The sequence below is a fragment of the Nyctibius grandis genome, chromosome 1, assembly GCF_013368605.1.
Source record: "Nyctibius grandis isolate bNycGra1 chromosome 1, bNycGra1.pri, whole genome shotgun sequence".
Taxonomy (NCBI): Eukaryota; Metazoa; Chordata; class Aves; order Nyctibiiformes; family Nyctibiidae; genus Nyctibius; species Nyctibius grandis.
Window position 1 is genome coordinate 65,282,820 of NC_090658.1, and position 22,743 is coordinate 65,305,562.

Consider the following 22,743-nt stretch of genomic DNA (forward strand, 5'->3'; position numbering starts at 1 on the left):
GGAAGTTTCTTAGAATTCTTAAAGACAGAAACAGTCTGTCTTTAGACTCTTCCCAGATTGCAGTGTTCTGGACTCAAACACTCCTATAGTGGAGCTGCTGGACATGAAGATGAGTAGTAAGCTGGGAAAATCATGGCATCTAATTTCCTGGCTTGGCTTTTAATTATAAACAGATGCTGAGCCAAGGATATGGTTGTGATTTGAAGTATAACAATGAATCTTTTGGGTTTTCTTTATAAAGGGTTGTTGAAAGGGCATTCAGAGCCCAGAATTATCTCTTTATAGACTGACAGGGCCGGATCAAAAGTCTATTGAAAATAATGAGAATCTCTCCTCTGTTAGATTTCATTCAGATCATAAATTGTCCTCTCTTCAGTTCTGCATAATGTGTGTGTTACTAATTTGTAAAGAGTCTATGAAGTTTTTACCAGTGTCTTGTACCATGCCTTTAGAAACCTAGGATCTGCAAGTCACCTTTAGCAGCACGGTTTCCTCATTGCATCCAAACATTACAACATGTTTGAATGTTTGCTTCTTCAAAGTCACTCTGCAGTTTCATTCTGTTATTCCCACTAGCTTGCTTTTATCAGTGTGGTTAATCCATCTTCCTCCAAGGGAAATTAAATTTAAAAAAAATTTAAAAATTAAAGGTTGCTGTTCTTCGGAAGTAGTGGTTTCCGAAGCGTCACTGAGAAGGAATGGTAAAAATGAGCTGCATGTATAGCATTAGCATAGCATGAAAAAAATCATACACCTTATTTAAAACAACATTGTTAAAATGGAATCTTCTTGTGGCTCTTTCCTCAACTTGAATGGGGAACTTGTATTGTGGCTTCAATGTTTTCTGTGTAACCTTCAGGGTTTTTTCTATGCAAAATGGTGTAGAATGGTATTAAAGTGGTATTTCAGAACAGTCTGTTTTTAAAGGGAATTCGACGATGTTTAAGTTGCATTATAATAGAGTGGTTGTGCTGGTTTTTAGTAATACGGTTAATTAATGTCTTTCTTTTGTCTTCCTTATTTTAGCAGCTGAAGGTTCTAAAATACAAGACAAGAAATTCACTTCAGGACAAAGCAGCACCGGAACTAAACCAGGTATGCCATTCCACACGCTTCATGTTGTAAGGCTGTTTGCCTCAATGGTCTATGAAAAACAGCTGTCATCTTAGGAACTTTTAAAATGTTTGATGTTCTTTTAGTCAAAACTGGTATCAGTGACTGTTCATATTTAGTTAGGCTGGAATCTCTGATTGTTGGCAAAGAAGCAAAACTGAAAAAAATCTACTTTTATTTTAGTACAGCTTAGGAATGAGGGTTGGGAAGTGAGATAAGGCAACAGAAGCCACTACACTTGCATCTGTGCTTGTATGAGAATTATCTGCTGTGGGCAAGGATTTACAGCTTTATATAAATATGCTTTTGTTCAGACATTCCTTCACTTATCACAAAGCATGCCATATTCTGCAAGGCACTCTATGCAGTGGGAAGATGTTTGTCATTACTTCACCATACCAAACTGGTACATTGTATGGATTTAATTCACCATTCACTTACACAGTTGAAAGTCTATGTGCTAAAATGCTTATTGTAGTCCTTGATGCCATGAGTCTGTTCCACTTGCACGCTTCGACCAAGATCCAGAAGAGCACTTAAATATCTAAATTCTGCCTGTATTGCAATTCAGGTACCCAAGCTTAAAATGTGCAATTAATAATGGTCTCGTATAGATGCCTGAGAAAGCACAGGTGCTTGTGTTGCTGAGGACTAGGCACACTGTAAGTGCCCCCTTTTCAACTCCTTGACAGCCTGGCAGCTCAGTGGATGTTTTGTACTGACAGGCTCTTCTCTATCCCCAAACTGGGTACCTTTGGCCTACGTCCCCAGAGGGAAGCAATCCCAGTGCTGTCTGTGTTCAGATCACACCTCACATGCTCTGCCAGGCAGCGCTGAGTCTGGCACAAAGCACAGCATTCATGGCTGCTCTCAATCAGAAAGGCAATGGGGAAAAGAGGAGAGAATGGAGGTAACGTTACTCACTTGCACGGCAAAAACAGAATTCTTGGCGTTGGACAGTATTCGATATCCACTTTATCCTGCAGTAGTTCAATCCCAGTTTTCATTTCTCAGGAGGGTGTCCTAGCTGCTTCTCTGTTCCCTTCATCTATGCTGGTGTGTAGAAAGGAATGCAAAATTCCTGGGGCTGGAGAGAGGGGAGGGCACAGGCACATGTGCAGGGTTTAGCTCTGCACCCAACTGGTGAGAGTCTGTGCTGAAGAGAGTTCCTGAGAGCTGGTGGCTTGGTTTTTGTTTGTTTGGAGTTTGTTGTTGTTTTTTTTTCTGTAGACTGCATATGAATTTTGTGTCAAACAGGGTTTTCATTAAAAAACAAACCAAAGAGTTTGCAGTAGGAGTGACAGCTGTCACTATAAACAATGTCATTATTGTCTGGAAGGTGTCTACAGTCTGAACAAATATTAGGAATCCAAGGCAACTCTAAATGTGTGCATGGCAGTGCAAAGGGAGCTAGACAAAGGGAGAAGAGTTTGAGATTAAGCAATGCTTCTATTCAAATAACGCTGTGGCTTACATTTCTTTTTCCCCGCAACGCCCCTGTGAACTGACATACAAACTGGCTTTCGTTTTCCACTTGATATCCCTTTTAGTTTCTTTAGTACAAGAAATTAGGACCCTAGGAGTTAAGGGCAGAAGGGAAGCAGCCATTTGTGAGTAAAGATTGAGAGGACTATAGATGGAAATGAATAGGAGCGGTTTGACTTTTGAAGTCATGCTCAGTGCAGCTGATAGTTACCTGAGCCACAGAAACTGGCCATATATAGTAAGTACATATGACAGTTACCAATTTAGCAAAATTACAACGTAATTTCTACAGATTTCAACTGTGCTTAAGAGTTCAGTGAGTATTAATTATATAGAAGATTTGAAAAGCTTGCGTTTTCCTTTTGTTAATTTCCAGCAATAGGTACATAATTAATTTCCCCTTTGTAGAACTATGGCTTATTTAATCTCCAAACATCCCTCTCAGGCATAATATTAAGCATTTGTATGTTATGTAAGTGTAGTGAAATAGGTTGCTGAGTGTGAGTTCACACACATTGCATCATAACCAGACTGCAACTTCTACAGCAGCATGTGGGTCTTCCTGGAGCGTTCTCTGTAAGAACTGAGGAATTCTTGCAGGATTTGTTGCAAGTGACATGTTTCCCATCTCCTCGTGCAGCAACTTAAAGCTGTTGCCTGATGATGAATACAAGCAAGAGAGAGTGCAAAGTACCTTGTCTCTTTGTCCTGATATTCCTACTGAATAAGAAGAAATCCCAGCCTCCCAGGTATTTGCCTGTGGGCTGTTAATGAGAAGAGACATGAGAAATAAAATGGGGAGCAGGCCCCCTGAACTTTCTTGTTTTGCCACAAGTTTAAGCTATTGAAGCTATGTACTGGGAGTGTCAGCAGACCAGCTGGATTCAGAATGCAGTTGTTGGAGGCTGGACTTGTAGCCAAACTATGAAGGATCATTTTCAAGGCTTAGAAAAGACATTTTAATTAACAGTCTAAGATTTGCACCAGTAATGTATGCTCTAGCTTCTATCAGAGCAAAGGCAATGCTGGTCTGCTACGAAGGTGTTATCCCCATCTTTCTGCCAATATTGATTTAGTTCTTTGTGCTCCCAGATGTATGCAAAATAGATTGTTACTGCAGACATACTTACTGCACTCTGCATAGCCTGAAACTTAATGTGAATACTTTAGGATTGTTTTAACATCCTGGGGTGCTGGGAAAGGGAGGGAGGGAGGGGGAGAGAGAGAGTGCGTGTGTGCATGCACGCGTGCTGTCAGGTGTGCGATATAGGGAAAAATAATTGGATATCTTCAAAAAGAATGGCAGAGGGCAGCTTTAAAAATTTATTTTATTCCTTCCATTGCTTATAATTAGGAATTCTTAAGGGAGCCCTTTTCAGCTTGCCTGTCCATGTAACCCTCCTGCCTCTTTGAAGAGTTGCTGCTTCTCCCTGATAGGGAAATCTATCCTCTCAAAGAGGCTGGGGGGGGGGGGCGGGGGGAACCTGGAAGGGAGAATAGTACATTCTGAAATAAGCAGGATTTTATGTTATTCCCCAGTGTCTCATCATTCTGTCAACTCGATGTTGCGTTGACTTTGCTGACAGACCTTGAAGGGAATCCTTGTTTTCCAGGGGAATTCATATTGACTGTGCATTATTCCACTAGCACTAATTACTCACGCTACAGAAATTCATGTTTTGTGAATCTTGTGTGCCAGCCACGAGAGAGAAGGAATATTGTTACCCTTTTGACCTGTGTCTGCATGCTGAAGAGACTGCATGCAAGTCAGCACACTTTTTAACATCAGCCAGATGTTAATCTACACCATACGTTGGACAAATCTGTGCAATGGCATGGCTAGGCATAGTTTCATAAATGGCAGCACTATGTGCTATTCAACCAACATTAAAGTTGTGATCTGTAACTGGGTGATGGATTACCTTTGCTGGTGACTTGTTCACCTGTTGCAGCTTTCATTGGGGCTGCCATGTTTGAATGTTCTTCCTCCTACGAACTATGCAATGGGTTTTCTCCTTGCAGCTCTTTCTTTGCATTGCTATTAACGCCATTAATTGGGGCTGTAGTCTTTGACTGTTGTTGACATGATAGTTTTTCACTGATGGGAGTTCAAGAATAATTAAACTGAAGTTAGTCGTCAGTGAACTCATTCATCCAAGAAATCCTGTCATCCTCATGCAGAAACTTCTCTTAGAGTATGAAATGCACATTACTGATTTCTCATCTAACTCAAATAACTATTCAAAATCTGTGTAGCACATCCTCACTTTAGGGATTTTTTTTTTTTTTTTTTTGCAGGTATCTTTAACCTTATTTTTATGACCCATTGTATTGTTTTGCTGGTAACTTTTTCTCATAGGTATGCAGTCTATACACAAATAGGCTGACTTTACATGTTTTTACAAATTGCTTACTTGTGTGTTCACACTGAATAGTGAAAAGGATCTGTTGTCTTGTTTTTATGTGCACTTCCATGGTGACAGTATTCTAGGTAGTTCTTTATCTTAACATACTTAAACTGAGTTCCCCTCAATACTAAAATAAATCAGACTGTTTCTTTATACCCAGGAACCCTTTTTTTTTTTTCTGTGGGTTTTTTTGTTTACTTGTGTTTTTGTTCAAAGCAGACTTTGTCAGTGCTGGTGAAACAGCATAAAATGGACAGCTTTCCAGGTTTAACAGAATGGACTAAAGATGAGTAGGAAATTAGTTTTGGCAGCATGCTGAGATGAATCAGTAACTTGGATTTTGTTCCCTTTTTGTCTGGAACAGCTCCACTGCTGAGGCTAGAAGGAGGATGCTAGCTGTTTAGCATGTTGTTGTTTTCCAGAGAACTCACTGAGCAAGCGATGTTTTTCCAACCAAGCCTGAATTTTTATAGTCAAGCCTGATCTCTGACACAGATTGTTCATATTATCTTTAGTCTTATTGCTGTGATCCAAGTGGGCAAGTTGCAGATAGTTTTAAAGAAATTGTATAGCTAACTTTCAGTCTACAAGGATAGTTGAGGAAACTATCATCTTACTTGCATTATACCAGTCTATCGTGTTATGCACTGTCTTAATGTGTTCACCAGAGCCTTTCACACGTGCACACAAACATCTGTGGAGATCAGTATCATGCTATCTTCAGAAGCTCAACCAGAACTGCTACAGTGGTTTGATCCACTGTTTTGCTTGGGTACTGAGCTTCTTCAATCTCATGAAATAGGGTTTATTGGTTTTTTTGAGGCAATACTGGTGGGAAGAGTGTGCTGGATTATAATAGAAGTTCCTATGGATGCATTTGGGAGAGACGTTATGGAATAATAGACAGTATATTGTCAGAATTCTCTCAAGCAAGTGAGTTGTTACAGGTTTGGAAACAAAATAAGACTTCTTCCTGGGTTTTCACAGGCAGTGGTCTTGCTTGGAATTCAGTTACAACTTAGTACGTTCTTTGGGAGTGTTTTACATCTTGATAATTAGATTACATTAAAATTTTTTTAATTGTTCCATCTTTTTTTTCATAAGATTAATTACTGGAAATATGATCTATTTCGAAATTAAAATAACTAGAGTTGTTTAATGGTCATTCCCCTAAAAGCTTGTTTATGGTACTAATGATTTTATGCTATATGCCTAATATTTTCCCCTTCCCTCCATTTGCAGATCACCCAACAATACTAAAGGTTGATGACAGGCAACGGCTTGCTAGAGAACGGAGAGAAGAACGAGAAAAACAGCTAGGTAAGGCCTACTCTATATTTTTTTTTTATTGTTTGGAGGTTTTTTATGGACTGTCATCTGCATGCAATGTTTTTGCCAGTTTGCTTTTAGGAGCATTCAGCAAACTGATTGTGCTAGATATGCAATAATGTCACTCTAGATATACTGTTACATCTTGAAAGTAGATCTTAATTCATGCACATCTTGGGATTCATCATTGCTATACTTGTCACATACCTGTTACTTACCTTTGTGAATCTGAATGAAAAATGGGTTGATTTCTGAAATCATGCAAGGAAGCTTCACTAATGTAAATGGAAATTTCAAGTTTTAGAATTTTTTTACCAATTAAGATTAGACTTCTTAATATGTTGAATGCATCCTTTACTGCCATAAAATAGAATTGCAGAATATGTTGCCAGTGTATGGTTTGGATTTTTCTACGTAAACCTGGATTCCTGTCAGGTAAAACCTTTAGTAGGTATCAAATAGTTGTGCTCAATGTCTTATAAAATGTCACCTGTGCATGAGCATGCATATCACCATTCAAGTGAATAGTGAAGGTGAAGGTTACTTCACTAGTGGCTAGTGATAGGCGGCAGTATACTGAATGGGGTAGTGGGAGAATCACAGAATTATGTGAAGCCAAGTTGATGGCTTTCTGAAAACTGTGTTTGGCTGCCACAACATTCTGTGGCAACTGGGAGGTTGGGGAGTACAAGTATTTCCTCTTATTTTTCACATGTTACCCTGATTTCTTTGGATGCTGCATTATTCTTATGGCTTGAGAAACAGAAGTTCTTTATTTCCATTTTCTAGCTTCTGTAAGTTTATAGAACTGTATCGTAACTCCATCCAGAGTTACACTGCTTTTTCTAACCTGGAAAGCCATCATTTATTGCCATCTAGATCTTAATAGCATTAATATCCGTCCTTCTTTACAGCACCTTATAACGTTGTACTATTCAGGCACGAATCACTAGGGGTTTTTTGGAGGGGAAAAAAGCTTTGGTTTTGGCTTGCTCAAAGGGATAAAATGACAGGATGTTTGCCAGTCCCTATAAAGCTGCTCGTGGAGTTGAGGTTGATGGTATGTGTAGGCTTAGTTTCTCCAGGTTCCAGAGCAAATGGAGGTTACTGGCCCATTTTAATTAATTTCTTATAGATGACACTTCCATGTCTTGAATTTATTCTTTTTTCAGGTTCAGTCGTTGTGTACTAACAACGCTTTACTCAAGCGCAGAGAGAGATGTTTTCCTTAAGTTCTCCTGAACTCTGATTTTTTTCTAGCTATTGATAAATGAATATCTGTTACTGGAAGGACGTGACTTCTGTTGAGAAACATGTTGTTTTGTGTGACATATTGTAAAAGCAACATCAAACTGTAGGGTTTTTTTCAGGTTGATGTGGAATCCTTCATTCCTAAATGGGAGAGTTCTGCATGTCCCCATGATGTATGAGTGTATTTTGTGTTCTTGCATGAAGAATTATTTTGAACTAACAAGAAAATTGAAAGTCACGTTGTACTTTCATCCATATATTTATCTTCTAACATTAAGATTTAGGAGCTATCTCTTGAGATTTGTGTTCTAGTACAGTAAAACAATGATTTTTACAATGACATGCAAGCTTCATTTTTTTTTTTTTTTTAGTGCAGAACCTAGGTAATCAGTCACTCCTGTCATATGAACCATAGCAAAGAAATACCTAAGCTGTCCATCTTAAACATCAAGTTGTATAATGTATTACATAAATGTGTCTCGCTGAAAAGTAGAGTTGGATTTTGTTAATACTGGGACATCAGCCATGCAGCAGTAAAGCAACTGAAGGAAGGAATTTTTTTTTACTAGAATTAAGTTGGATTTAAACTTCATTACTCTCCTTTTGATTCAGGGGATCTGTCAAGTTTAGCAAAGGCTTCTTTTTAAGCAGAAGTTGAGACTTCCAGTCATACCTCAAGTGAAATTATTCTCTGCTGCTAAAAAAAAGAACAATGTTCAGTTCTGTAAGTGTAGAGCTGGTAGTAACGTCTAACAGTTTTGTTTTGTACTTTCAGCAACTTGAACTGCAGGAGGTCACATTATCTGTCTTTTCATGAAAATTAAGTTGTTTGACCCTTCTGTTGAGATCATGTGGAGTACTAGTTTAATCACAGAATCACACAGAATCACAGAATGTTAGGGATTGGAAGGGACCTTGAAAGATCATCTAGTCCAATCCCCCTGCTGGGGCAGGATTGCCTAGACCATATCACACAGGAACGCGTCCAGGCGGGTTTTGAATGTCTCCGAAGAAGGAGACTCCACAAGCTCTCTGGGCAGCCTGTTCCAGTGTTCAGTCACCCTCACCGTAAAGAAGTTTTTCCTCATATTTATGTGGAACCTCCTGTGTTCCAGCTTGCACCCGTTGTCCCTTGTCCTGTCAAGGGATGTCACTGAGAAGAGCCTGGCTCCATCCTCATGACACTTGCCCTTTACATATTTATAAAAATTAATGAGGTCACCCCTCAGTCTCCTCTTCTCCAAGCTAAAGAGACCCAGCTCCCTCAGCCTCTCCTCGTAAGGGAGATGTTCCACTCCCTTAATCATCTTCGTGGCTCTGCGCTGGACTCTCTCTAGCAGTTCCCTGTCCTTCTTGAACTGAGGGGCCCAGAACTGGACACAATATTCCAGATGCGGCCTCACCAGGGCAGAGTAGAGGGGGAGGGGAACCTCTCTCGACCTGCTAACCACACCCCTTCTAATACACCCCAGGATGCCATTGGCCTTCTTGGCCACAAGGGCACACTGCTGGCTCATGGTCATCCTGCTGTCCACTAGGACCCCCAGGTCCCTTTCCCCTATGCTGGTCTCCAACAGGTCTGCCCCGAACTTGTACTGGTACATGGGGTTGTTCTTGCCCAGATGCAGGACTCTACACTTGCCCTTGTTATATTTCATTAAATTTCTCCCCGCCCAACTCTCCAGCCTGTCCAGGTCTCTCTGAATGGCTGCGCAGCCTTCCGGCGCATCAGCCACTCCTCCCAGTTTTGTGTCATCAGCGAACTTGCTGACAGTGCACTCTATTCCCTCATCCAAGTCATTAATGAATATATTGAATAGTACTGGTCCCAGTACCGACCCTTGCGGGACTCCGCTAGACACAGGCCTCCAACTGGACTCTGTCCCATTGACCACCACTCTCTGGCTTCTTTCCTTCAGCCAGTTCACAATCCACCTCACTACCCGATCATCCAGACCACACTTCCTCAGTTTAGCTGTGAGTTTGCTGTGGGAGACCGTGTCAAACGCTTTACTGAAATCGAGATAGACCACATCCACAGCTTTACCATCATCTATCCACCGGGTTATGTCCTCATAAAAGGCTATCAAGTTGGTTAAGCATGACTTCCCCTTGGTGAAGCCATGTTGAGTGCCCCTAATGATCCCCCTATCCTTGATGTGCCTAGAGACAGCACCAAGGACAAGTTGTTCCATCACCTTTCCAGGGATAGAGGTGAGGCTGACCGGTCTATAGTTACGTGGGTCCTCCTTCTTGCCCTTTTTGAAGACTGGAGTGACATTCGCTTTCCTCCAGTCCTCAGGCACCTCTCCCGTTGCCCACGACTTAGCAAAGATGATGGAGAGTGGCCTAGCAATGACCTCCGCCAGCTCCCTCAGCACCCGCGGTGCATCCCATCAGGGCCCATGGATTTATGGACGTCCAGATTGCTTAATTGGTCCCTGACCCAGCCCTCATCTACCAAGACAGATTCCTCCTCTATCCTGATTCTTCTGAGGCCTCAGGGGTCCGGGGCTCCTCAGGACAGCCTCCAACAGTATAGACAGAGGCAAAGAAGGCATTCAGTAACTCCGCCTTCTTTTTATCCTCTGTCTCCAGGGCCCCCACCTCATTCATCAGTGGGCCTACATTGCCTCTAGTGTTGGCTTTACCTGCAATGTATTTGAAGAAGCCCTTTCTGTTGTCCTTGACCTCTCTTGCAAGGTTTAATTCCAAGGAGGCCTTAGCTTTCCTAGTTGCCAAGATTATGTTTCTTTATTCGGCAATATTCTGACGTTATAGGAGGATTGACTTGAGACCTATTTTTTTTCCTCCTTTTGTTTACTCTCAAGCTTTAACTTTTTTCGAGTTCTGCTGTGCTGTGATAGATGTGGCTTTCACTGTGGTATAATGGGTCAGTATGTGCTCTGTACTCTTGAGGATTTGCTTGCACCTGGCAGTAGTATTTTAGCAGTCTTATTTTACTTACCACACTTGGGTGTCTACCTCTTCTCTTTTTAATGAGAGTTTAGAGAGTAGAAAAGATGAGTGCTGTCATTTTTGTTGTCTGGATACATATAGCATAGTTGTGGTGGGACTGTCAGTATCTGCTGTTTCTTGAGGATCATATTACCCTACCTAACTGAAAAGAATAAAAAAGCTTCTAGAAGAATTCCCCTTTCACCTTGGTATATTAATGTCTAATTTGGGAACTTTCTTCAGAGAACATAGAAGGCACATAGGGACATGTATGCTATTTCAGCTAATCAGTCCATCAAGAAGGAAGGATTTTTAGTTCCTTCACTATAGAAAAGGCATTGCTTTTGGCATGACACGCCAACACTTCTGAAAGATGAATTCTTTGGCTTTTTTCTGTGCAACTCATGTTTTCCATGACTAATAAGTTGTATGAATTTTGGGTTTTTTAGCTTCATTATTAGACTTGCCTTTTCACATGGGCGGAAATAAAAGAATTGCTTAGCAGCCATGCTTCAAGTTTTTTATTCCCCTGGCCATTTGGTAATGTGTGTATTACTTGTTGATATGCACATCCAGACCTTTAAAGGATTATTAGGGTAATCTTTACTTGATTCTATAAATAATGCTTCCAGTGTGCCACTTGCTCTTTATTAATCATGTTTTCATTTTGTGCAGTTTCTGCTAGCACTCCTTCTCACACTGCCTGTGCATGAAGTTAACATCTGTCCTTTAAAATCTGAACACCGGAGCTCTCTGTGTGAGACCAACCCTTTTGGGTCATGCAAGACAGGAATCCCAAAAGAGGTGTTATTAGGTGAGGGCAGTAGCTGTCAAATGAGGCTGTTCTTAGAGTGAAGGGAGCCGTCACAGTTCTGGCTTCAGGTCGGCACCATGGTTCCTTCGCATTTGTCAGGCTGACCGGCTGTGTTTGGCACTGGAGGCTGTGTGAGACGCATGTCAGAACCGAGTTGTTTGTGAAGGCAAACATGGTCAATGGCCTGGTCAAACTGGAAAAGTTTAATAAAAGCTTTTGCATTTTCAGCAGGGGGGTTTTACCCTTAATTCTGCCATATTGGTTGTATCTGTACTGGCAAATTAAACAATACTGAAGAGCATTCCCTGGTTCTGAAACTCAACTGTTCTTGCTATTAAACTGTTATGATGGATCCTGGCAGGGTTTTGGCTCCAGCCAACTAGCTGTCTCCTCGCTGATTCCCAGACAAGGTTTGGGAATTGGCAGGGGAGGCCCATGGGTTTTTCCTCATGTGTTGATTGACTGCTGCCATTTTGGAGGGTAGAAGTTTAGTAGTACAAGTGAAAGTTGTTCTGTGCCAGTTGATCTCTGGGCATGTTCCCTTTATTAGCATAGACTTGGTTCTCCGTAACTGGAAAGAAAAATCAAACTGTGTTTTTCAACAGTGAAAGTTACTGGGATTTTAAAATGGGTTTCATTCTGATAGCCTTAGGTCATCGCCCAGCACAGAGGAAAAGTTGGGGATTTCTTGTTTTCACTTTGCAGTATCTCAGTCCCTGATTCTTGAGACAACCATTTTAAGTCTTATATCTGTGCGTGTTTTATCTACACTAATCCTGCTTGAAGACTGACCTTTTTTATCACAATTATGATCCTGACAAGGACACATGGCTCATTTTGTTTCTGGCATTGGAAACAAAGATGGTAATCCTGCCATTTGACTTAACTCTTCATTTAAGGAAATGTGTTATTAATCTTAGTTTTTAGAATATGTCTGAGTTTCAGGTTGGCTAAATTAATTAAATTCTTAATAGTTACAATGCATAAGCATTAAAATAATATTTTAAAGATCACGTTATGATATGTATTCCTCTCCCATTTGAAAAAAAAAGTGATCATTGGCAAAATATCACATTAATAAAAATCACAATTTTTTTCTGTCAGTGAATTTCCTTCTGGCTTATTCTCTCCTCTGGCAATTGGAGACAGAACTTCATCCAACAATTCCACAGTCAGAAGCCCCACAGAAACTGGGAGTCAGTGACCCTAGCATATGAATCGTTTTGGGATGTCCTCAGAGGACTTGAGTGTCAGAAGGGTTTATAAAACAAGAAAACAATTTTTAAGGAAGATTAGTTTAAAAATTTCTGTGCTCAATGTCCATCAGAGCATGGTTACTGGGGAAAGGTTGGCTTAGAGAATCTAACATTAACTTCAGCTTTAATTACAGCTCTGAAGTTCACCTTTTAATTCATTCAGTCAGCCGCTTCTGTGGCCTGATGGAACGTCCCCATTTTTAGGTATGGTATAAGCATCACTGATCCATTTTTCTGCTAATGCAGCAAGGAGGCAATCACAGTCTCAGACAGTGCGGAGCTGGCAGTGAGGAAAGGTGAAACAGCGGTCAGAGGAGAAAGCTATTGCTGAGGTCAGTGCCGTAAAGTCAGAAAAGATAAAGGCTGGAAAGATTGACAAAGACTATAGGATCTTTACTCAGGTAACTGCCTGCCCAAGGTGGATGCGAACAGCAGAGTGAGAATGCGCGGTGCTAGACTGATCTGCCTTTATATAGGCAGTAAACCAGAAGAAAAATGACTAAAGTGAAGAAACAGCAGAAGAGGAGCTGAGAAGACCTCCCCTTTTCTTCGCTTGGGTGAACAGAAAATAGAGGCTTTGATGCTTAATGCATGCCCCCGTTCCCTCACAGCCTAAAACCCCTGCAAAGAATGGCTCTGTCTGTGTGCGTGATTAGGGAAAGAAACTACAAAATGATTTCTACAAGAAATGTGCATGGTTTGCAGTTAATATCTTCCACATTAAATTAGTTAATTCTAGTGTAAAATCGATTGGTTTTAAAAGTCTTAAGTGTCTCTTAATATAGGAACGTTTCTTTCTTGATAGATCTTGTTTTCTTTTGCTCTGTTATTCACTTCAGAGGTGCCAGAAATATAGCCTTAATTATGTTGCTCTGTAATCTAATCCAGCATTACTAGTTTGCAAACAAGCAGAAGGTATTAACAGCATGTCTGGGGGCTCAATTTCTAAATCTTGTTTTTATGCTTTTGTGTCCTTATATCACATGACTCTGTTCTTTATAGATTGTACTAAGTAATGAGTTAGAACAAGGATCAAGTTGTGACTTTTTTTTATTTTCCAACTTTAATATAAATGTTCCTATGCCATTTAAGCTTTTAGCATGCAGGTACTATTTGAGCGACGACCAAGCTTTCTTTGAATGATTCTTGCATGTTGTCAGACAATGTGTGTTATTACAAGCGAGAGAAGTATCATGAAGTTGTTAAGGCTCAGCCCCAAGAAAAAGCCTTTTCCTTGGACCATACCTGTACTGGAGTCCAGCATTGGCTCAGCACCAGGCATAGCTCTTAGCATAGCCTGGAGGAGCCATCATAAAAGTGGATATTTTCCTCTTCCACATCAGGCAAATCAGCTGCTCGTCCAAGTTGATTGGACCTTCTAGAGGTATCTTCTGTTTCCTGTAGGCTCATCTGTTGATTCCTTCTATCAGCAAGGCATTTGATATATGTGTCTCTGTGAAACACAGCTTGCTGTGCTTCTAGAAGCATATCTATGTATTCAGAATAGGGCTTAATATCCTTTTTTAACCTAGAGTACAATTTGTTATTTTCTGTCTGAGATAGCAGGAAAAGAAGTTTCTCCATCTTACCTTTTAGATGGCAAAAACTGAGCCCTTGAGTTGATGCAAGAATGTTAGTAGTGCATATAGGAAGCAGTGAAAACAAAGCAGATATTCTCCTTTGATTCTCTAATAAGAGAAAGTGTAGGAGTTAATACATTAAAAAAAAAAAAAAATCAAAATTTCAAACCAGGAAAGGTTATTTCCCTGTCTGCAGAAAAAGTTAAATTCATGAAAATAGATATTACAGTTTTTCTCAGGAAACAGATATGTCATAAAATCATGCTTTTTATGTACTAGTTAAATACTTGTTCCAAGCATAAAATCGGTAGCTTCCTCATGTTAACAGATGGATGTATACTTTCTGCTGCCTTTTGCCTGTAACTTAAAGATGATGGAAAGAAGTAACTTTTGTATTTGTTTGATATCAGATCTGTTTCTTATAATTTATTCCAGCTTCCATTTGCTTTGGTTAATCCTTCACTAATGTGTGTTTCAGTTATTTGAGCTGTCTTTCCATATCAGAAGTATGATTTTATCATCCCTTCTCTGAGGAGCAGAAAGCTGAAGATTAGTGTTCTATCCAGAGGTTTAGCATTCTGATTGTCTTCCCAGAAGTGAGGGTGTATGTGAAAGTTAACTCTTTTACATACCAAACCAAAAATGTTTTCAGCCGTTCTCTTCCTGAATTTAGTCTTGAAAGTTCAAATATACTATTTTCATTACTTTTTCTAAACAACATGACAGGCTGAAGTCCCAATATAATGCCTCAAGAAGGTCTAACCATTTACATTAATGACGGAAAGAACAATTAATCTCCATGTCTTTTATAGGCAAATTAATATTCCAGTGATATCAGTTAAGAAAGCTCTTGTTTTTTTTTATTCTTTGTTTTTCTTAATTTCTCGTATCCTTCAGGAAGTGCTTTATTTGCTGAATTCAAACAATTCAAAACAATTCAAAGAGCGTTTTCATGCTGGGTTGCAATTGTAAGCAGATTCCAGGCACAAAAGATCCAGCTGATCTCAGGATCTGTGGAAGTCTTTTGGCTCAGAGCAGTGACTTGTCTTGATATGATCATTAGAGTCCGTACATAAGTGACCATTGAGTAAAAGCCAACATGCTGCAGCTGGATGGACTTCCATGAGATATATGCTACTAAGCTCCTTAGGTGCTCTTAGCTTTTTTAAAGAGAATGGATGTTTCCAAACTTCTGCAGGTTGGTTTGATTGAATTCCAGTTTTGAACAACTACATTATTTGGGTTACTTAGTGTGTTCAGGATCTATGTAACATGGTGTGTGCACTGTTTTTTTTTTTTTTTTTAAATTCATTTGTATAGCACCATGGTGACAGGATGCTTGTCACGGTTTTAAAGCTGGGCCAGCTATTAAACCTATGGCAGATGCCCTCTGTTATCCCCCCCACTCCCCCCAAAGGGAAAGGGAAAGGGAAAGGGAAAAGGGAGAGAGACTTCCGGGTTGGAAAGTTAAAACAGTTTTAATAAACTATAATAATGAAAAAGAGTATAATAATAATAATAGAAATAATCAAATATATACAAATATATATACAAAACCAAGGTTGAGCTCCCCTGAAGTCAGCCACGTCACCACCGACACTGCAGGGCAGGCTCCGGGAAGGCCCAGCCTGGGCCTAGCGACGGTCGAGAGCTGGATTCAGGGATGCACGGATCAGGATCGGGGGCAGCAGGAAAACAGACGGAGTCCTCCTTGGACACTGGCCATAGCAGAAAGAGAGCGAGACCCTCGTGATCCCCCCGCTTTATACCGAGAATGACGTGTGTGGGATGGAATACCCTCGTTGGTCAATTTTGGGTCACCTGCCCTGTCTGCTCCCCGCTGCAGCTGCGACCCCCCTTCGGCTCTTCACTTGTAAGCAGTGAGGAATTCAGCAGTGACCTTGGTTTCTCTAAGAATAAGTACAGCAAGAGCCTTACTGCACAACATCCCTACCGGTGCCTCAGTGATAACTACAAACTTCGAGCGTTATCAGTCCTGGAAGCAGACACTGTCTGCAAACATGCAGTTAGTTTCAGAAAGTGCAGTTACTTAGAGGAGACTTAGCTGAAAGTAAAAATCACTGAAAGGAAAATAGGCCTGGTTTAGGCCAAACCAGGACAATGCTGTAAGAGTCTAGAGCATTTCCTCGGTGAAGGTGGGTCTAACTTAGATTGCAAACATATGATATTGCATAAGGGAACAATCTAGTTCCACTCCTGAATGGTTAGCTAGGGAAGCTAAAGCTTATAACAAAGATCAAATTACACAATTTTTGCATGCAATAAATGAAATGGACTCCAGATTTCCTTTTAAGATGAGGAGAGGGAAGGATTCTCATTTTTTTTTTTTCCAAGACCCATTTCTGTGACATCTACAGATAGACAATAAAGACTGGAAGTTAAGACTAATTGTTATAGTTTGTGCACGTTAGAATAAAGTAAATCCACAAAATCATATACCTTTTTAAAGTATTACAAGCTCTGCATCTATACGTATTGTGAAATGCTGTCCACAGAACTGAAACAAACCCTCTAAACATTTCTGAATCAGAAATGAATCATAACAGTAGTCTCAAATAGGAAACAATTCTGAAGATGAAAACTAGCAGAAGACGATTCATGGGAAGTAATTATACAGAAAGAACAGAAGGAGAGATAATACCATATCCTTCAGGAATGGCATTTAACGGTTATTTAACATTACTGCAGTCTAGCACTAATGAACAATTATTTGAGGGGAAAAAAGGAAGATGAAAACATAGTGTTGAAATGGGAAAAATTATTAAAAGTATTGTGTTTTTCATAGTATATCGTTAGTTAAGTTCTGTTCAAATTTGGTTTTATGAAGTAAAATACTTTACCTCTTCAGGCTTGTAAATTCAAGCTCTGAGTGTCTCTTTCTTTCCTTTTGTGTCCTTATGAGTTATACGCACGATTTCCCAGCCTCCCTGTACCTTTTTTTAAACTTCTGTCTCCAGACAGGTGTCCAGTATATAGTAATTGGTTCTGATGATGGAGGAGAAAGGATATATTTTCTCCAAAAATTCTAAGCTAGCAGTATGACTTGTCAGAGGAGCAGGAACGTGATATTGCTCAAAACAGAACTGCAGAGGTGTATGAAGATGAGATAAAAACTTTCGAATGTAATGTGTGTGGAATTAGTCAATGACTGAGAGCTTGGGGCAGAGGCTTTCATAAATTGGTGAAATACAGAGAAGCCATATTCTATAACCTTCCTTCTAGGTGTAGGTTGGATTGAATTAGTCTGGTGTCAGTCTGGTGTCAACAAGGTAAAATCAGCTTCTCTGTGTGTATTGCATTGACCTGCTGTTGGATTCAACAAACTATTGAGCCCTGTCTTGCTTCGGGAGAGCTCAGAGAGGCTGTGCTGCGCTGCTCAGCAGTCTCATTTCTGAGAGCCCTAAGGCTTGCTCTGGTTTCAGAACCCCCTAAACCCACCCAGCAGCATGTCTGCTTACCCACCTGCCCAGGCTGACCAGTCTCCACTGGGACCAGCTGCAGCTAAGAGTGTTGGAAGAAAAAAGGCATGGAAACAACCTGGTTTTAACTAGATTGTTTTCTTGGTCCATCTGATCTCAGTCCCATGAGCAACATGGTCAGCGTGGGGAGGAGGAGTACAAACTCAGAGCCTAGAGAAGGGCAAATGCTGCTCTTCTTGGTGTCAGCCAGCACTTTGGTTAAAGCGGTCATGAAAGCTCACCGAAATGGGTAAAAGTTACTACAATTTTAGAACGTGTGTGTTTTGAATATGGAGATCTAAAGTGGTCCTATCCTTTAATAATAAGTGTTAACTTTCTCTGAAATTTTCATCAAAGATTTAGGAGAAAGAAGGAGTTAACATTAAATGTTTGCAGTGCAGAATTCAAAGATCAATGATACTCTTTATTCTTTTTCCCTTTAAGTGTAAGCACTTTAGAAAGGTCTTTTGCCAGTCTTCAGATGGTATTAAAGATAATAAGTATTTTTTTTCCTTTTTTGAAAAAGTAGTTGGTTGAAATTAGCTGGGTTGCTGCTTTTAGAGAATGTTATTCTTATCTGCTGAAGAAAACAAGATAAATGCACATAGAGTAAGTGAAAAGAACAGTACAGTTGATTGATGTGGCTGCCTCTTCTTGGGCTGACCCTATTCTGCAATCCAACTGTGCAGAAGCTAATAGGAAGAGCAAACTTTTGCGAAAATCACACCTTTCTCCTGACGGAATGACAGTGGTTCTGCCCAAGGCATTGGTTAGCCAGAAGGCAAAGACAAAAAGAGGGGATGGTACCTCAGAGGTGACATGTCTTACGCTTCAGTTGTTGAGGATTTAACACACGTTGTTGGAAAAGATGCTGAGTCTTCTCTGGACCTGGGCAATAGCAAGAGAGCATCATGAGGGGTCATGTGGTCCCAGGAGAAGGGTAGACCATAGTGAGAATCATCTCTCTGTCCATCCATTCTCTTGGTGAGCTGCTGGTTTCCAAGAAGGGGCAGCAGATGCATGTTCCTGGTTTACAAACTAGTCTTGCATTTAGAACACTAATTTTGGCTCTATTTTGTTGTGTTGTAAGGCTTTATTATAGAAGAAGGAGCCTTTGCAGACTGCAGTTGGCCTGGAAGCTGCTTTTTCTGCTGCATTCTGCTATTTTCTGCCTTAGTCTGCAATTCACATTACTCCTTCAAGTCACTTTTCTAAATTAGCATAGAAAAATATTTCTATAAATCTTCCAGTGGCTCTTTCGTTAGTATTTAACGTTTGTAGGTGTCACTTCTCACACCTATTGTTAGTAATTATCTAAGCAACTGTACTATTCCTTGTTACTGTAATTATTCAAGCTATGTTAAATTTCCTGCAAACATCTTGCTGAACTTCCACCCATCTTGCCAAGAGGGTGTCTTTTGGTTGCTTGTAGCTGCTGAACAAACATCTCTCTGCTAGTTTATGTACCACAGCAAAGCTAAACATGGTGTCTGCTTTTCTCAGCAAAATATTTGACATCTGAAATGGTAGAGAGCTGTTTTCTTAAGGGAGATACTCTGCACATGAACTGGTCTACCCAGGGTAGAGATTTTTCATGACATTGCATATGCAAGTACATAAGGTTTAGAATGTAATCTAAGTTCTTTATTGGGTGAGGTGGGGTTTGCTTGAGTAGGCAGGAAAGTGCAGAAGAGCAGTTTGGTGAAGACAAGTCTAGCGTTATTACAAGTGATTGCAATGTCTTCTCTGAACACCTAGAAGCATTTGGGCGTTTTGGTATGTGGTTGTGTCAAACACCACAAATGTCCCTGCTAATTGAAGGCTGGAGATGCCGTTCTAGAGTACGTGATTGTAAAAATAGGCTCTCTCTCTTTTTTTAATTTTTTTTTTTTTTTTTTTAAGTTTTTCCCCCAGATTGAATTTAAAAAATACTGTCTTGGACTTAGGTAGAGAATTTCCTTACCTGGCTGGCCTTGGAAATTGAAAGTATTTTTTGATACTTTGCTGTCCTGGGTCCCTGTTGCTGCTGTTATCAGTGAGCTGCTTCTGTGTATTTCTAACGTGATTCTAAGTGATGTTTGTCTTGTGACCTTCACGTGCATCTCTTCCTGCACTCTCATCTGTCAGTTCATGAAGAAAGGTATTAAATGTCTGGGACTTTTAAAAAAGCAGGTAACAGGTTTTTTTAAGAACACAAGAATTTCTGGGACCTGAAGCTTTCAAGACAGTAATGGAGAGAGGTCCAGAGTATCATATGTAAATGGTTTCAGGTGGACTACAGTTTCAGCCCATGTTCCAGATAGTACCTTCATGAAAATTCAGACCCTGAAGGGGAGCAAAATTTGTCTCATATAGTGCTTCTTGATTAGCACTTCTGAAACATGTTGTTGAGAGCTCTGCAGCAGTGGAGTTATAAGACAGATGAAAGTTCATCTTTAGACTGACTTCTTTGGTAGGTTTCCTTCTGGTCAGCAGTTGGTAAGGCTAACAGTCCAGGTGTGAGGATTGTAATCCCAGACACTTCTATTAGAAATCTGTATTGATCAGAAAAGGAGGTATATAGCAGTAATAGTTTTATCTTTCTTTTTACAGTGAAATATTACGGAGAATTATCATGGTTTGTACAACGGAAGTGTTCGTATAGATCTCACTTAAGTATTTAGGTATTTTAAACTAACAAAAAAATCCTTTCTTTCACATAGAAACTATATGCTCACATAATTCAACTATTTCTGGTGGTAATTCATATTAAGTAAATTGAGATGAAATGAAATGAATGTGTGACCAGGGTACACGATGTTTTAATACATGCAGAGAGATTAGGATATTTTATATGTCTTTTTAAGAAAATGAGTTCAGAAGTTTTTCCATTTAGCTTGATTATTCAAACTGTATTAAAGACTTTATCACATATAGCATGTTAATACTTTTTTTTTGATTTTTCTTACAGCTGCAAGAGAATCCATCTGGTTAGAAAGAGAAGAGAGAGCCCGGCAACATTATGAAAAACACCTAGAGGAACGCAGAAAGAAGCTAGAAGAGCAGAGGTTAAAGGAAGAGAGAAGGCGAGCTGCTGTAGAGGAAAAACGAAGGCAGAGAATAGAAGAAGATAAGGTAAGAATAAATGTCATGAACACTTTTCAGCTTCCTTTTGCCATAAGATACAGTACTATCAAACTTTTTCTTTAAGAGTTGATGGAAGGAACGCAACACAAGCCATGGGCAGTATGAGACAGCGTGTAAAAGAGGATTTTAAGCCTTACTTGCACAGATACTGCTTCGTAAAGTGCCCTTTATGAATCAAATGCAGCTAAGTTGAGCATGTCTGGGTTAGAATATATGGCACTGCACAACCTCATGCAGAAAAATACAAATTGGGTCGGTTTTGTATGGTTATCTGTTAATTCTTAGCCATTCGGTATAAGGGTAACTAAATATTAGTTGTCCTAACAAAACCTTTAAGAAAGTGAGAGCGTAATGAAATATACTCTTGGCTGATTTGTCTCAGTTACGCTGGGAACTATGTGTGGTGTGATGCTACGTAAGTCAGCTTATCCTTGTGGGCTTTTTGTTTCTTTCTCTCCCACAGTTCTAGAATTTAGTAGGTGGGAGATACAAGGTGGCAACTAGCCCTGGGGTGTGTTTGTGTGGTGGCTGCCATAACAGGGCCACTGTTTTTTCTCTGCAGTTCTGCAGGTGTCAAACAGATCTTACCTTTTCAAAATTACAGTTAATATTTTAACTTTTTATGGTTTAATTACTGCTTAATCCTGTTCTAGAGTTAGGATAGTTCATTGAGAGTGTGTCTTAGTAGGCAGCACGTAAGCTTGAACACAGCTCTAAGATGCCTGCTAGGTTTTGTCTGTGTGGAGAGTAGCAGGGTTTGATGAGAAGATTAAGTTAAAAACCCAATAGTATCCAAATGTATTATCCTGTTGTACTTAAGGAACGACATGAAGCTGTTGTACGTCGCACAATTGAAAGAAGCCAGAAGCCAAAACAAAAGCAAAACAGGTGGTCCTGGGGAGGAGCACTACATAACCGCATTAATAACACAGGTAAAGAGGGAGGCTTGGTTTGCCAGCCAGTTTCCCTGCCCTGCCAGTTAACTGGAATTTACTCTGCTTCTGTTAAAAGGAAGGATGATTCAGTGTATGCTGGTTTAAATTCTTTGCTCTTGATCTTATTGCTAGCAATGGCATGTTTGACATTCTCATAGAGCAAAAACATAGCAAGGAGAAATCTGAACAAAAGTTAAAACTTGTTTCAGGAGTTGACTAATTCTGTAACTGTATCTTGCTACAGCTTCTCGCTTCTGCTGCTTTGCTGTTGTTTGTGTGTGTACGTGTGGGTGTGCTTCTGCTGTGTCAATCTTGTGGTATGAGCTACTGTGTGCAAATGCTAAATATCATGGCTCGAAAAATAGATCTGGTGGAAATGACCAAATACTGAGGTTAAAACAGACACAAGGAAGAAAAATTCTTCGTAATAAGCTCTCTGTACCTTGTGCAGATATTTTGGGAGATAGAAGTCCCTTTTTTCCCCTAGAAAAACTTAAAGATGGGCAAATTAAGTTTAAGTGAATTTTAGCTATATGCTTTTTTCCCCCAGTTATCTTCTCTAACTTAATCTGCCAATCATTAATGTGTATATGCCCTGTTAAATATGTCTCGAACCCAAAAAAGAGAACTTGTCCTTTATTTCTTTCACCAGAAAGTGGTACTTAGAATTCTTCTCTTCCCACTCTAATGAATACATTTCAATGTGTCCAACCTTTCATCGAGGAGGAAAAAAAAGTTGAGAAAAGAATGCTCTGAAGTCTTTGTCGTATATAAGTTCAATAAACAGTTATTTTTCATAAAAGATTACTTTTTTTGTTTAACTCTATATAACTTATTTGTTTTTTATTTGCTTTACTGTGAAAAATCATTGTCTTGCATTCTGTCTCTAGGTTATTTTTTTGAATCATCATTCACCTTTCTCGATTTAGCAGGCGTCGAGCACCACTTCAGATCTCTGGGTGGTGCTAGAAAACCTGGTACATAATTGCTGTGGTTTGTTGATTCCTTT

The 22,743-nt window shown here is 39.9% G+C and overlaps 1 protein-coding gene across 1 annotated transcript in view; it reads left to right on the top strand.

Moving 5' to 3' along the window:
* Positions 1-22,743, top strand: part of MAP7 (microtubule associated protein 7) — a 111,481-nt gene that overhangs the window by 55,387 nt on the left and 33,351 nt on the right. The window contains exons 3-7 of the mRNA XM_068411193.1: positions 1,027-1,095; positions 6,249-6,326; positions 20,624-20,787; positions 21,620-21,731; positions 22,625-22,711. Of these exons, the coding sequence (XP_068267294.1) occupies positions 1,027-1,095; positions 6,249-6,326; positions 20,624-20,787; positions 21,620-21,731; positions 22,625-22,711 (510 nt within the window). The remainder of the gene's footprint in view (positions 1-1,026; positions 1,096-6,248; positions 6,327-20,623; positions 20,788-21,619; positions 21,732-22,624; positions 22,712-22,743) is intronic.